The sequence below is a fragment of the Hyaena hyaena genome, unplaced genomic scaffold (assembly GCF_003009895.1).
Source record: "Hyaena hyaena isolate Hyena2069 unplaced genomic scaffold, ASM300989v1 scaffold_253, whole genome shotgun sequence".
Taxonomy (NCBI): Eukaryota; Metazoa; Chordata; class Mammalia; order Carnivora; family Hyaenidae; genus Hyaena; species Hyaena hyaena.
The window spans coordinates 1,944,088-1,960,476 of NW_024080887.1; the positions used below are offsets into that span (position 1 = coordinate 1,944,088).

The window sequence follows — 16,389 nt, forward strand, 5'->3', positions numbered from 1 at the left end:
TCTTTCCAGCCTTGACATTCTAGGGATTGGTAATGCTCAATTTTACCATCCTGCTTTGGTCATGGACAAAGGAAAGAAAAGGAGACAAAAGCCACACCCATAGTAAGAGTCTACATTCCCAGGGCCCTTCCCATGGTCTTATCGGCTTTATCCTTGCATGCAGCATCTTATCTCATCTTATCCCCAGCAATTCTAACAGATGCCATATTATCCCAACTTCTGTATGAAGAAACTGAGGCACAGAGAGGTTAAATAATATGGCCGTGACCACCTAGTGTGTAGGTAGTAGAGGTGGACTAAAATCTGTGTGTTCCTGGCTCTAGATGTGGACTCCTGAGCTACCTGCCAGCTAACATCTCCTCATTAACTTGAAAATTGGGAGGTGGATGCTGTCCTTCCCAATACATCTTTCTTGAAAACAGAGTTAATTTTTCAGAAAACATTTTCTGCATCCCAAATCTCCCTAAAAACTTTTGATAACTTGGTGACATTTGGGTGGCTGGAGTGGGATCTAGGTGTAATCTGGGAGGCTCTGGATTGGTACCTGGGTTAACCCTCTCTTTCTTGATTTCAGAGCCATAAGTTAGAACACTCAATTATTCTTATCAGTCACTCATAAGGGAGCTTGGGTGAGAGTTTGTAGATAATTGAAGATCAATCTATCTTTAGTGCTGAAAAACAATTCAGAGTATAAACTTCTATAAATGGCAATCCAGCTGCATTATCTCAAAATTGGCAGAACTTCACCCATGGTGTTAATTGTTATTATTTTTTGCCCTCACATAAAAGCAGAGACCAGTATAATGTGGTATTATTATGGAGCTGTACAGAGGGTTCTGCTGTGTATTAACCATACATCCTTTGTGAAGTTGCCCAAGCTCTCTGAGCTACTGTTTCTTTGCTTGTGAAATGCAAGGACATAGCTCATAGCATTTTGGGGTTGTGAGGGTTAAATGATAATGCAGGTGATGTGTTTGGCATGGAGCCTGGCACATAGCAAGTGCTCAGCAAATATTAACTCTTAATATCTACCCTACAGACAGATAGATACATATAGCTTAAAAGCTACATAGAAAGCTTATCTATAACTTCTTCCATTTCTTTTTAAAAAATGAAGAAACTGAGGCCCAGAAAAATAAAAAATCTGTTCAAAATCCCACAGTAGTGAAATTGGTGATGCTGTGACTCGGGCCCAAGTGTCCTGTCTCCCTGTTCAGAGCTTCTTCACCCCTTGTCCCACCTCCTATCCACCCCACCACCCACTATTGATGGTCCTTACCCTCTGCCTGGGCTCAGTGGTTGTGGAGACCATGACAGAGTTGCAGATAGTTAGGGCGAGGAAGAAGTCAGCAATGGAGGAGGTGGTGGAGAAGGAAGGCTTGGCTGGTTTGGTGTTTGACAAGGTCTCCAGCCACAGGGAAGCATCTTGCACTTTGGCCAGTAGATTTTTGTCTGGAGTCACGTCTTTTTCCTGAGAGAGAAAGGCCTGGATGAGAATCTTTCTTGAAGGGACTGGGGAGGAAGCCCCCTCCAGCAGATTCTTTGCGCTCCTGGGGAAAGGATGATATAGTCTTCCTGAAAGTCCTGCGTCTAGCACATCTCTTCCTCCCACAGGCCTGGTCAATGCATTCTAATGTGAATTTTCCCTTTCCCTCAACTGACATGTCACATGTTCATCGGTTGTAGACTCTGGCAGTCCTTCCCTCACAGTGGCTCCCCACCTTCATTGGTGATGCTTTCAGCTAGACTCAGACCTCTAGCTCTCAAATCTGGATTCCTGTATCAACCTCTGAAGTGATATCTACCTCTCACCTCTTTTCTTTCTAACTCTTCATATGTGTTATCCATGCATCTTCCTAAAACAGCATTTCTCTTAAGGTATTCTTGAACTTGAAAACCTTTAGGAGATCTTTGTTGTTAGCACAATCAATTCAGTCTGATATCTAAATTCTTTTCACAGTCTGCATTTCTACTCTTTACCTCCACCACTTCTCAGTGCAGGACCCTCAGCTCAGCCTGGTCGTTTGTTGCTGTCTCCTAGATGTATATACTACCCTTTTATGCATCTGATCATACCTTGCTTGAAAAAGCCTCTCTTCCCTACCAAAATCATACCTAGACTTCAGTATCCATGAGAAATATGTTCATGAGATCTTATCCAGCCCATAAGGAGTTCTCAGTCTTCTGGGCCATAATATTATATTCTTGAACTCAGAATCTCCACAGGAGTCAAGCAGGTAAGGTAAAAGAGGGAAGTTGTCCAGGTACAGATGAGGACACTGTGGGATGGCGGGGGCTGTGAGACCTGGCAAGTCCTACCCTGCCTGAAAGGTGGCAACTATTCTGCTAGTGAAATGCTCTGGTGCTAGTCCAGTTTGCCAAATCTATTGATTTTTCAGGATAAAGAGAGATGATGTGAGAACTCTTGTTTTTTAAAAAGAAAAGTCTGTGGGCAGGATCTGACTCATGGGTTTCCAATTTTTCACATGCTTATAGAAGTTGCCACTTGTACCATCCCTTTGGAATTCACCACATATTGAACTGTATTTTAAATTCAATTTTCTTGGGTCACCTGGGTGGCTCAGTCGATTAAGTGTCCGACTTCTGCTCAGGTCATGATCTCACGGTTCGTGGGTTCGAGCCCCACGTCGGGCTCTGTGCTGACAGCTCAGAGCCTGGAGCCCGTTTCAGATTCTGTGTCTCCCTCTCTCTCTGACCCTCCCCTGCTCACACTGTCTCTCTTTCTCTCTCTCTCAGAAATAAATTTAAAAAAATAAATTCTTTAAATTCAATTTTCTTGTATCCATATCGAATCTCTCTAGAGATAAGAGCTTCAGCGATTGAGACTGCATTTTCCACAAAGTTGTACATTCTATTTCAAAGAAAGCTTGGAGCAGAAGTTCAACAAACACTAGCTCTTAACAGATATGACAAAAGCCACTATGCAAATAAATTGCCACACAAAACCATTTATATCAGTGTTCATAGTTCACAGGTTAATTAAAGTTTAGAAGAAAGACAGTTAATGGTTGAAAATGGTGGACTGAAGAAATCTTGGTTAATTTTTTCAGGGTAAGACTGGGTGCCAATGAGCTAGCAGGTTTTTACAAATAAGAACCCAAGTTGAGATTAAAAAAAAAATTGAAACAAAATCCTGTAGAGAAAGAGTCCTCAGACTGTGTCTTCTCTGATTACCAAAAGCAATGATTTCAAAAGTCAGACTCTATCCTCCCTGGGGCTGCTAGCACAGGTGAGCTACAGGAGAGGAAACCCAGACGAACAGGGAGATACTTGATGCCTGCAGAGATGACAGTTGGGCTTTCCAATAGCACAGGAAGGTGAAGAGAAATGGACTGGAGCAGAGAGTTCTAGCTTTCATTGGGAGTGCTATCCAAAAGTCAATACTGTACCTCCTCTTGTTCATTCCATCCTAAGAAGACAACAACCAGAAAAAAAGTGCTTCTTATTAAAAGGAAGAGTGCTAGCTCTCAACAATAGCTGAAACATGGAAAGAGCCTAAGTGTCCATCAACGGACAAATGGATCAAGAAGATGTGGTTTATCTATACCATGGAATACTACATGGCAATGAGAAACAATGAAATCTGGCCATGTGTAGCAACATGGATGGACCTTGAGGGTGTTATGCTGAGAGAAATAAGTCAGGCAGAGAAGGACAAATATCATATGTTTGCACATATAGGAGGATTAGGAGGAACTTAACTTAGGACCATGGGGGAGAAGAAGGGGGGAAATGGTGGGGGAAAGGGAGAGAGGCAAACCATGAGAGACTCTTGAATACTGAGAAACAAACTGTGGACTGATGGACGTGGGGGGGGGGGAGGGAGGAGATGGGCATGGAGGAAGGCACTTCTGGGCCTGAGCACTGGGTGTTATATGGAAACCAACTTGACAATAAACTATTTGTAAAAAAAAATAATAATAATAAAATCTCTACAAAGAAAAAAAATTAAAAAAAAATTAAATAAAGGAAGAGGGGTAGTAAGACTGCATCAGATCTCCATTTCTTCTCATTGTCTTATGAGAAGCAATGGTGAATGATCCACACCATATGGCATCACTGTTTTCAGAAAGCCTAGGAAGGGAGCTTGTATCATTCAACCTCTTTGCCTTTGAATGACATCTTCCTAGCAATGGTTCACATTGATCAAGCTCTTCCTACTTTTACAAGCAAGGTCATTTATGTAAGCTCACTGGCTTCTCACAGTCCCAGGTTGAGGCGAAATGAGTCTCAACTTAAATGAAACCCAGAAAGATGGCTGACATGACCAAGTCACTCAGTGAGTCAGTAGAAAGCCAGAATTAGATGTGAGCCCCTTTGACTGAGTCCTTTCCATGGTCATGGTAAAGTAGATGTGTTCCCTTATTAATGCTCTTAATGCTTCTTGGCAGACTCCTCTAACCAGATTCCAGGCTCCATCTACTGCCTGTCATCAGTGTACCATCATCACTCAAGGAGCTCTGAGCTCATTTCTCAAAGTAGTAATGATAGTTCCTATTCATATAGCACTTCTTACATTCTGTGTGTGTCCATTACTTCACTGCATCTCCACAGCAACACTATTATCCTCCAGTTATCTGTGTATCAGATGCTGAAACTGCTGTCCAGGGAGATTAAGTGTTTTTCCCATAGTCACAAAGTAAATGAGAGATTTACTTTCACTTGGTTTGAGATAGTCCAACTAGAATTCATGCTCTTAACCTTTGTGTCAGGCAAGGTCCCCCACAAGAAGGAATTAGCCTTTGATACTTGCTGACAGCCAGCATCTTTAGTGTTTGGTATCCCACGTACAACTAAAATGTTTATATATCCAATCCTCAGGGTTCAGCAAATAGTATGTGAGATTATAAAAGAGACTGTGGAAATCTTTTTTTTTAGAAAATAGACTCCACTTGGGGGTGGGGGTATATATCATGGGATGCCTTTTTATTTTTTATTAAAAAAATTTTAATGTTTTTTAAAAATAGATTATCGTCAAGTGGGTTTCCATATAACACCCAGTTCTCATCCCCACAAGTGCCCTCCTCTATGCCCATCACTCCCCTTTCCTTCTTCCCCACCCTTATCAGCCCTCAGTTTGTTCTCAGCATTCAAGAGTCTCTCATGGTTTGCCTCTCTCCCTCTCCCCAACTATTTTTCCCCTTTTTCTCCCCCATGGTCCTCCGTTAAGTTCCCCCTAATCCACCTATATGTCCAAACATATGGTATCTGTCCTTCTCTGCCTGACTTATTTCGCTCAGCATAACACCCTTAAGTTCCATCCATGTTGTTACAAATGGCCAGATTTCATTCTTTCTCATTGCCGTGTAGTATTCCATTGTATAGATAAAGCACATCTTATTGATCCATTCATCTGTTGATGGACACTTAGGCTCCTTCCATGATTTGGTTATTGTTGAGAGTGCTGCTATGAACATTGGGGTACATGTGCCCCTATGCATCGGCACTCCTGTATCCCTTGGGTAAATTTCTAGCAGTGCTATTGCTGGATCATAGGGGAGTTCTATTGTTAATTTTCTGAGGAACCTCCATACTGTTTTCCAGAGGGGCTGCACCAGTTTACATTCCTGCCAACAGTGTAGGAGGGTGCCCGCATATCCACATTGTTGCCAGCATCTATAGTCTCCTGATTTGTTCATTTTAGCCACTCTGACCAGCGTGAGGTGTTATCTCAGTGTAGTTTTGATTTGTATTTCCATGATGATGAGTGATGCTGAGCATCGTTTCATGTGTCTGTTGGCCATCTGGATGTCCTCTTTGGAGAAGTCTCTGTTCATATCTGAACAGATCTATTACTAGTGAAGAAATTTAATCAGTTATCAAAATCTCCCAACAGATAAGAGCCCTGGGCCAGATGGCTTCCCTGGGGAATTCTACCAGATATTTAAAACAGAATTAATACCCATTCGTCTCAAGCTATTCCAAAAAATAGCAATCGAAGGAAAACTTCCAGACTCATTTTACGAAGCCAGCATCACTTTGATTCACAAGCCAGACAGAGATCCAGCAAAAAAAAAGAGAACTACAGGCCAATATCCTTGATGAATACAGATGCAAAAATCCTCAACAAGATACTTGCAAATCTAATGCAACAGCTCATAAAAAGAATTATCCACCATGATCAAGTGGGATTCATTCCTGGGTTAGAGGGCTGGTTCACTATTCACAAATCAATCAATGTGGTACATCACATTAACAAAAGAAAAGATAAAAACCATACAATCCTGTCGATAGATGCAGAAAAAGCATTTGACAAAATAGAGCATTCCTTCTTAATAAAGACCCTCGAGAAAGTCGGGATAGAAGGAACTTACTTAAACATCATAAAAGCCATCTATGAGAAGCCCTCAGCTAACATCATCCTCAACAGGGAAAAACTGTGAACTTTCCACCCCTGAAATCAGGAACATGACAAGGATGTCCACTCTCACCACTGTTGTTTAGCATAGTGCTGGAATTCCTAGCATCAGCAATCAGACAACAATTTAATGTTTATTTTTTAGAGAGAGAGAGAAAGAGACAGACAGACAGACAGAGCATGAGCATGGGAAGGGCAGAGAGAGAGAGAGAGGCACAGAATCTGAAGCAGGCTCCAAGCTCTGAGCTGTCAGCACAGAGCCTAACATGGGGCTTAAACCCAGGAATGGTGAGATTATTACCTGAGCTGAAATCAGACACTTAACTGGCTGAGTCACCCTGGTGCCCAGATTGGATTGGCATAAAAAAAAACTGTTTATTTTGAGAGAAAGAGTGGGCAGGGCCCCATAGAGGGGCTGAGCAGGAGAGGGAGAGAGACTCCTGAGCAGGCTCTGTGCAATTAGCAATTAGATGCACATGGGGCTCCATCCTATGAACCATGAGATCATGACAAGAGTTGGCGCTCAACCAACTGAGCCACACAGGCGCCCCATGAAGGGGACACTTTTAACCCTTACCACAGATGCCTAGAGTTACAAACAAGCTTGGAGGTCATCAAAATCAAAATCTTTCATTTTCCTGATGACAAAATTGAATGGCAGAGAGGAGGGAGGTGAGCTGCTCAAGACTTCGCAATGAATTAGGGTCAGAACTAGGGCAGCTTTCTTACCATCTGACTCCCAGCCTCTGACAACACACTGCTTTGCTCCAAGCTATGCATCATGTCTTTCCAAGTGGTGACACAGTTAAATGATTTAGTGGTTATTCATTGTATGCCTATTTACCCTTTAGTACATGAGTGCTATGAGGGCAGAGACAATCAGTGATATGTCCTCAGTGCCTAGCAAACTGCAGGCGTTCAAACTTCTGTTGACAGGCTCCTATCTAGGACATCATACTACCCCACCACTGATTAACTCATGGGGTCTCTGTTAAAATGCTTCTTTAGTATATTTCCTCCCAATCATACAGCAATGCATTAAAAAAAAAAAAACACCTCTCCGAAGGGCCTACTTCTCAATGGCACTGGCAGCAAGCCCAGCCTGCAGGTGTCAGCCACAGATGTCAGTTAAGCTTTATCCAGTCACCACAGACTGTTTCCATGGGGCAAGGTTCTTCATGGTTCCTTTTGCCCACAGCCCATTGGTTTCCTGTCTGGCCCATTAACATTTAGGAACTTGGCACTTAGGATACTTAGAGAAAGCAATGCCCCCGCCCACCTCTAGGCCCTTTGGCTAGTCTATTTTTCTGAAGGAAAAGAAATACAAAACTGTGGGTTCCAGTTTAGATTAGAGCTTTGTGGCAGCCAGGTACCCAACTGGTTAGATTTCTTTCTACTGCAGAACACCTAAAGCTCATAGAAACCTTTGATGAAGGTAATCTCAGGCCTCACACTAAAGCCTCAAGGATCCTACTATTAATCATTAGATTACATTTATTGACAATTTACAACAAAATCAGGTGCTTTGCTTACCGGTGTTCATCTACATCATTTACTCATCATGACAGCATTGAAATAGCTACTATTATTCTCCCACTTTAATTATGAGGTAAATGAGGCTCATTGAATTTAAGTAACCTGTCTAAGGTCACAAAATCAAGAAAAAGTCTGGGTCTTGAATCCAGTTCTGCATCCTGATGCCAAAACCTGAGCCCTTAAACATGATGTCAGCACTTTCCAAACTTTAACATGCACACAAATGAACTGGCCATCTTGTTTATACTCAGATGCTTAAACTCAGATATTGGTTCATTGGGTCAGGTGTGGGTCTTAAGCATCTGTATTTCTACAAGCTCCCAAATATTCTCATGCTGCTGGTCTGAGGACCACAGTTTTAGTAATGAGGATTTATATGGACATTGCGTGCTACATGCTTGGGTTATGTTCCACATTGAAGGCTGGGGAAAGGAGGCCAACCTCTAATCTGCTACTCTCTCTCAGTTTTATTTTTTAGTTATTTTATTTAAAAAATTTTAAATTTTATTTAAACACAAGTTAGTTACCATATAGTGCAATAATAATTTCAGGTCTCTTCTCAGTTTTAATGATAACTTACTCAAATTCACATTGATGACTATCACTCATTGGGTACCTATAGCACCTCTGTACCCATACATCCAGCATCAAGAGCAGAGTTCTATAGGCCCTGTTGTTCTTCTCACCTCCCCAATGGGCTGTAAATCCTGAAATCAGGGATATAGCCTTTAAACCTTACATCACAATGTTTAGAACAATATATGCCATATTTTGGATGCCTACTCAATGTGTGACAATAACCGAGAGGCTATTCTAAAGAAGTGTAGATACTGAATAGATACTGGAAGAATTGGACAGAAGCAGACCCTTCTATTTATTTTTGGTGAGTGTCCTTTACCACACTTATATGCTTCTACATAGGTGAAACACCTCTGGGTCATACATGAGAAACTGCAAATAATGGTTGTTGCTGGGGTTGTGGGGAACAGAGAAGGGAGACTTACTTTCATCTTTTGCTTGCCTTTTGTTCAAGAACTGAGAGGACCCAATGTTAACAAATATTTGCTTAAATAGAAGCATGTATATTGTTAAGGTAAGCTTTGCCTAAAAGGGACATAACCCCAAGGAAATAAACTAAATAGGCAAGCAAGAAAGGAGTTTCCTAGATCTTGCAAAACCCCACTCTTCACTGCAACTGTGTGCCACCCTTTGGGACACTGAAAGTTAAGGTAGGCCCAGCTGAGGTAGGCTTCATCTGTTCCTGCCCTGTGTGGTCATATTACTTCCAAAAAGATTTTGTGTGATTGGGTAATTAAATCAGACTCTTACCTAACTTTCAAGTGGGAGTGTGTATCTGTGGGATGCCCCCGCCAGCCTGGAGCAGACTGGAAATGCTGCACACATTTCTTTCAAAGAAAGGAAGGAAGACCAAGATAAAAGAAAGGAGGCAGAGGGCCAAAGACTCCTTTACCTTTCTCTATTGTATTCTTTCTGACAGGAGAGGTCAGGCCCACAGAAGGAAGTTGTGGTGCCATCTGGAGGAGCCTTAGAGGCCACAGTGCAAGATTTATCATTAGGAAAATATTCTTTGGTCTGATGGTTCTGGAAAACCTTTTGCAAGTGGCGCTTCTAAACAAAGATACTCTGCTCAAATCTTGGCTTCTTACACACCAGGGGAAAAGAAGGCATTTCATTTTCCATCTGCCAGTACTCTTAAACATTGGCTCAGAACTTTCCTAAGTATATTATCCCCACCCTAAAGCCACAGATTTTATAGTAACCAATTAGGCAGCAATAACTGATGCTTCCTTGTTCTTTGTAGTAAAAGAAAAAAATCCATCTTTTGTTGCTGTTCTCCTTGATGCTCATTTTATTCAGAGTTTAGAGCAAAGTTCCAAGGAAACCAACAACTGGCTTCTTTAGAATGTGGTAGCATGCTTGCTCTGCCAGGATTTGGCATCATGGAGGTTTCAGAGCAAGTTCTGACTGATTTATAAAGGGAAGATAAAGAACTGGTGGTGCCAAGAGAGTATTGACCTACCAGACCGGATGCCAGATGGGCAGGTGGAAGAGAAGACAAGCTCAGAGAGCCTGCCAAGAGTGGGCGGAGGCAGGAGCCAGGAAGTCCACCTTGGGACTGCCACAGATATCCTCTATAGACTAATTCAAGGATCTGCCACTCCAGCCACAGATATTTTATGTATTAGCGTCAGAGCTCCTTAAGGCAGCTAGAATCACCCCTTTCAGCTGATGCCTCCCAAGCTATAGAACATACCCATTTGAGCCAAATGAAGATCATTTCCTAGTGAGGCAATGCTGTGCTTAGAGGGGTCTCAACTTTGATTGCTCACTAGAATCATTATAAATAAAAAAGATGAATGTTCAGGTCCTATTCAAGACCAAATATACCAGAATCTCAGGGGAGAGGGCTTGACATTGCATTTTATGAAAGCTCCCGTCTCCCACTCCATGTCATCACATACAAACATTTGTGCAAGGAAGACAGCTTTCCTTGAGAAAGATTTAGAAGCTTAAGACTTCTATTATCTATCTAGAACCTATGATTTTAAGAGTTATGTCCTCAAAATAAAGTCATGAAACAGAACAATAATTCTTTTTAATAATGGGGACATTGAGGTTCTAGCTCAGTAAGTTGACCAAAGTCACAGAATAGATGATGGAGCTGAGATGAAAACCTGGGACATTTGACCCCAAATGTGCCTAATTTATAGCTGGAAGGAACCTTGCACGTCATCATAATAATGTGATTTAACCTTTAGGACAGCCAGTGTCGGTTGTAGGCACTAGTGATAGGCCCTGAATAAAAGTCACACTGGCTGGCTAAGGGCTATACTTTTTCTGGGTGACTAAGATTTGTCAGGCTGAACAAGGAGCAGTGAATCTGTGTGTCCCACTGAGATCCACAAAGGAAGCTTCCCACTTCTGCCTACGTGTCCTGGGGGAGACATCCTCAGGCACATGGGATGCCCATGAGGCGTAGAACTGGAAGGTGCCAAAAGACACAAGTAGTGCAAGACTTAGAACATGTGCCTGATGAGAATTCACTAAATTCATTGTTCAGATATTTAGGTAATGAGCTGGGGAAAGGCATTTCATTCAGAGGGGACAGAATTAAATCGAAGAAGGGAAAGATGCAACAATATGCATGTCCTATTATCTCACCTGAGAAAATAAAAATGAAAAAATCTTCCCAAAGGCATCCATGGATCATTTGTCTTGTATGTTTATGAGCATCATAGATCTTAATACATGGCTCATGTTTTATCCTTGCTAATGTTGCATTTCTCGGCATGATAGTAATAAGAGAGTTAACTCAACTGTACTTGCCTGAAGTTAGATAAGTTATAACCCAGAACACAAAGATTCACAGCATTACTTTTTTTGTCATGATCAGAAAACACAGTCCTGGATTATGAAAACCAGGTAGCAATATGGAAGATGCTTTTGATATCATATCAGATTTTTTAAAAACCCTAGAACCTTTAATTCATAGGTACGATGACTGCAGAAATGTTAAATATTTGTAGTTATGTGTGTATTAATGGAGAAAATAAAAATTGGAAGGGTATTCATTATGAAAATAATTTTTAAAATCTAATTTTCTAATGAGATAATAGCACCTCAGTCCCTCTTGTAATATGTATGTCTTGTTCAAGATAACTGGGGCTCCCTGTGGCCTTTTCTGTAAGTGCAGAAGATTCTAGATGGTGTGTTTCCTAGAAAAAGAATATGGTATAGAGGAAAATAGAATGGGGCAGGAGTCAGAAAGCTCCAGTTCTGGCCTTGCCTTCTAGGGAATGTTGTGTAATCTTGGGAAAGAAACTCAATTTCTTTACATGCTGCCTGGACATTTACTGATAGCTATACCATTGGATAACATTTGAAAGAACCATATACAAAAAGCTCCCGACCAGAGTTGCAAAGTCAAATTCCCATGGCGGCCAGGCAATTAATTTAAGGGATTGAAATGTGCTGGCTGATTTTGATGTAGATGTTCTTTGTTTTAAGACTCTTTTCGAGGGGCACCTCGGTGGCTCAGTCAGAAAAGCGTCCAACTTCAGCTCAGGTCATGATCTCATGGTTCGTGGGTTGGAGCCCCCGCATTGGGCTCTGTGATGACAGCTCAGAGCCTGGAGCCTGCTTCAGATTCTGTGTCTCCCTCTCTCTCTGATTCTCCCCTGCTCTCTCTCTCAGAAATAAATAAAAAACATTTAAAACAAAGACTCTTTTTGATTATCACAAAGAAAAGTATATTCTTTCTTTATTTTTGAAACCTGCAAGCCTTAAGGCCCATCTTTTGTTTCTCCACTTTATAGAAACATGAGCATGACAACTATTTCTTCTTTAACTGTATTTTGGAAACACATGTATCATGGACATACTGCTGGCCTTCAGTTTACTGATGGGGTAAACAGAGAAAGGAGATATTCTGTGTTGAACAGAAGCCCATCTGCTTCTAAGGAGCAGGTTTAAAGAGCATCAACTTTGTCATTCAAGCCAATTATTGCCACAAGGAAATACTGGCTTAGTATGGAGAAATTTTCCAATTCTTATTTTAAGAGAAGCCAGCGGGGCACCTAGGTGGCTCAGTCAGTTAAACGTTTGACTTTGGCTTAGGTCATGATCTCACAGTTCGTGGGTTCAGGCTCTGTGCTGACAGCTCAGAGTTCAGAGACTGGAGCCTGTTTTGAATTTTGTGTCTCCCTCTTTCTCTGGCCCTCCTCCATTCGCACTCTGTCTCTCTCTCAGAATAATAAACATTAAATTCTTTTAAAAAGTAAAAGAGAAGCCAGAAATTTATGTTTATGTGACATCTCCCAATTTCTAAACACTAAACATTTAAAATGAATAAGAGTTGTATTTGCCCAACAAAATGCATTTGTGGATTGTATATAAGACTTAAAGGGCTGCCATTTTAAGAGGTATTTAGGGCTTATACAGTCTTTTCTCTTTCACACCCCAGAGCCCTCTCCCACCTATCTGCAACAGAGTCCACTGCAACTCAAAGAGAAAAAGACAGGGACTTACTAGAGAGCTGCTGAAGGCCACAGGAGACACTGAGTTTTCATGGCGCCCCACAGACCTTTGCCGGGAATGGCCCTGGATAGGTACCCGGGCACTGTGGTACCTCCTCAGAGGCTGGGCCCGTCCTTGGCTTCCCACTGTTGCTGGGCCCTTAGACCATCGGGCTGGGAAGGATAGGCACTTGTATTGGGTCCACTCTTCACCATCTGAGTCCAACTCCTTTGGGGTCTCCAGTCGCTTGGCTACAAGAAAGGAGTCTTGTTATTGCAGCAGTCCACCTTGGCCAAGTCATGGGTGGGGGAATCCTAGACATTGGGGGTGGAGTAAAGGGTACAGGAGAAGAATACTCTGCTGCCCTGGAGCATGGGCAGCTGGGCTACCCTGACTGGAGAGGGAGGGGTGCAACTAAATTGCACAGATTCAAATCTAACTCTACTACTTCCTAGCTAGGTGACTGAGCTTTGACTAAACCTGTCCCTCTATTTCCTCAATTAGGGGTTTAAAAAATACCTAACTCATAGGTTTATTTTGAAGACTTAATGAGATAATGTGTCAAAGTGATCAGCATACTCTAAGTACTGGTAATGGTAGTTGTTATTATTATTAAAAAGAGATCAGAAGATCCCATGTAAATGGTTACCATCATGGCAAGGATGATTGGGCTACCCATAATATCTCCTGCATTCTTCTTCTCTGTTTCTCTCACTCAAAGGAATGAATGATGCTCTCTTTCTCAAGAGAAATTTCCTTTTAGAAAATGTGGGCAGTGTGTTTGTAGCAGTGACGGTGGAAGGTTGCTGAGGAAATAAGTTCAGCTTTACAGGCCACCTTTAGTTCATGCACGATGACAGTTTAGGCATTGTTCATCCATAACTCCTAAGCTGAAGTTCTTTCTCAGTAAATATCTGAGAGATCAGTTAACATGGAAGGCTTTTTCTAGATGTATTGAATCTGATCATGCACCTACACTGAGGCCTGTCTTGATATGTCAGGTAAAGTAACCCCCCAAATTCTTAAAACTTGGCTGTATAACTGGTACACAATTTGCACATATCCCAAGTCCATTTCTGACAGATAGAAATCCTATGTGTAAATGGCACCAGAGACTGACTGGAGGGCTACCACACAGGAGATCACTGATGGCCTCTGCACAAAGGAAAATTTACAGGTGATAAAAACAGCACTGATCTAGGACAAGGAAGCCCACAGGGATATAAGAAACAACTGCCACAGAGCCAGGAAAAACTGTGGGGAGCCAGGGAAATGTATTTCATTACCATTCCTTTAGGAGAGCAGAGGGATTCATTTAGAAAGAGTGGTGAAAGCCCCTGAGAAACTTTGTACCATTTTCTTGGTGAGAATATTCACTGCCCATAATAGTGCAACGCCGGAACAGCATCTTGTTCTCAGTCAATGTCCCCGTCTTGTCAGAGAAGACATACTGGATCTGGCCCAAGTCCTCAGTGATATTGAGAGCTCGACACTGGATAGATGAATCGGTCTCTTCATCATACAGGTCAAGGTCATTTTGCAGGAAGAACACTTGCCCAAGCTTCACCAGCTCAATGGATATATACAGAGAGATTGGGATCAGCACCTGTGGGGAGATTGATTCCCACTGTGTCAGAGACCAGGCTTGTTCCCAGTCTTAGAACTCCTACCAGTGGGTAGTGGAGACATTTAATGGAAATTTGTGGTCAGCTTACATGACAGACTTTCTCTGAAAAACTAAAGGTCAATGATTTCATTCCACCCTAAGAACTCTTAGGATCATCTGAACAGTATGTACCTTCTTCAATCAGTGAGATACGGTTTGGAATAGGCACTCACCATTTAGCTATTTAATGACTGGGTGATGAGAGGATAAGGAGCTCTAGTGCCTCTGTCCAGAGTTTCTTGACACCCCTAAGATCTCTATGCCACCAATGGCTGCCACTCACTTTTACATGTCTTCTGACGCACTGTTGCATACTGTCCAATGATTCAATACCTAATACCTTCCAAGTGCTTGCTATGTGTCAGATCCTGTTCTAGGTCCTGAAGATGGCAGTTAACAGAAAAAAAAATCTCTAGCCTTGAAGACCTCACATTCCAGTAAACAAAGAAATATATATCAGGCATAGCAAAAGAAAAATCAAAAGGGTATAAGGTGGTGGCTGGGAGTGACTCTTTTGTAAACAATGGCCTTTGAGCAGAAAACTGAAGAAATGAGGATGTGAATCAGAAAGTTATCTGTGGAAAGAGGAGCATTCTGGGCAGTGGCTGGGCAGTGGGAGTGAGCTGGGTATTTGAGGGGTAAGAGCAAGTAGTCCTGATATGAATGAGCTGGAGTTGGCTAGGAGATGAAGCCAGTTGGGGAGTCAGGGTCCAAATCACATAGGGCCTCATTTGCTACCATAAGGACTGTGGACTTGAGCAGACTGTAAAACTGTTATAGGGTTTTGTGCAGAGGATGGATATGATTCAACTCACATTTAAAAAAGGATTATTCTCCTGAATGAATGAATGAATGAATGAACGAACTAATGACTGAAAAAAGTTCACCTCTAAGAAGACAACAAAACACCCTCAAATACTACAAGACACTGAATGTAAATGGAGCGTCATCAAAACAAACCTGCAACTTCGTTTTTTCATTGATTGTAATTTCTTATAGAGTCCGAAGAATTTATTCATCTTTTTATTCCTTACTACCTCTTTCTTGCAGTTGGCTCTATACTTTTGCATTTTCTTCATTAGAGGACCAGTTCTGTTTCTTCCCTCTCAATCTATTTGATGTTAAAACACTAACCTGTGGTTTCTTTCTCCCAGTGCTTGGGGCTTGACAGTTCTCTGTAGTTCTCTGAGCAATTTTATCTTCTGTTCCCAGGTCATTAGGGTTTTACCCGATCCAGGTACACTTGGATCACTACTGTAATCTTACTCTTAAACAGAAAAGCCTGATGAACATTTTGTCCACTATTATCTGGGAGCAAGGTTCCTTCCACAAGGTAGGGCTGGCCCTGACATTACCCCAAATGTGAGTACTTTCAAAGACCCACAAGAAAGCCATGAACATTTTCTCATCTTAGTTCAGTTAGCTCTTTCCTGGGTCTAGCACTATTTTTCTTTCTTTTTTTAATTTTTTAAATGTTTATTTATATTTGAGAGCGAGCAAGCGAGAGAGAGAGAGAGCGCAAGTGAGCACATGAACAGGGGAAAGCAGAGAGAGAGGGAGAGCAGAGAGAGAAGGAGACACAGAATTTGACGCAGGCTCCAGTCTCTGAGCTGTCAGCACAGAGCCTGAGGCGGGGCTAGAATTCATGAGCCATGAGATCATAACCTGAGCCAAAGTTGGATGCTTAACTAACTTGGGCCACCCAGGAGCCCCCTGATTTTTCTTTATTTCACAAAATTGTGTGAGCATTGGCCACAGGTCTTCTTGAATC

The 16,389-nt window shown here is 41.9% G+C and overlaps 1 protein-coding gene across 1 annotated transcript in view; it reads right to left on the reverse strand.

Moving 5' to 3' along the window:
* Nucleotides 1–16,389, reverse strand: part of ATP10B (ATPase phospholipid transporting 10B (putative)) — a 115,329-nt gene that overhangs the window by 49,656 nt on the left and 49,284 nt on the right. The window contains 3 exon segments of the mRNA XM_039245355.1: nucleotides 1,280–1,471; nucleotides 12,965–13,203; nucleotides 14,306–14,558. Coding sequence (XP_039101286.1) covers nucleotides 1,280–1,471; nucleotides 12,965–13,203; nucleotides 14,306–14,558 — 684 coding nt within the window.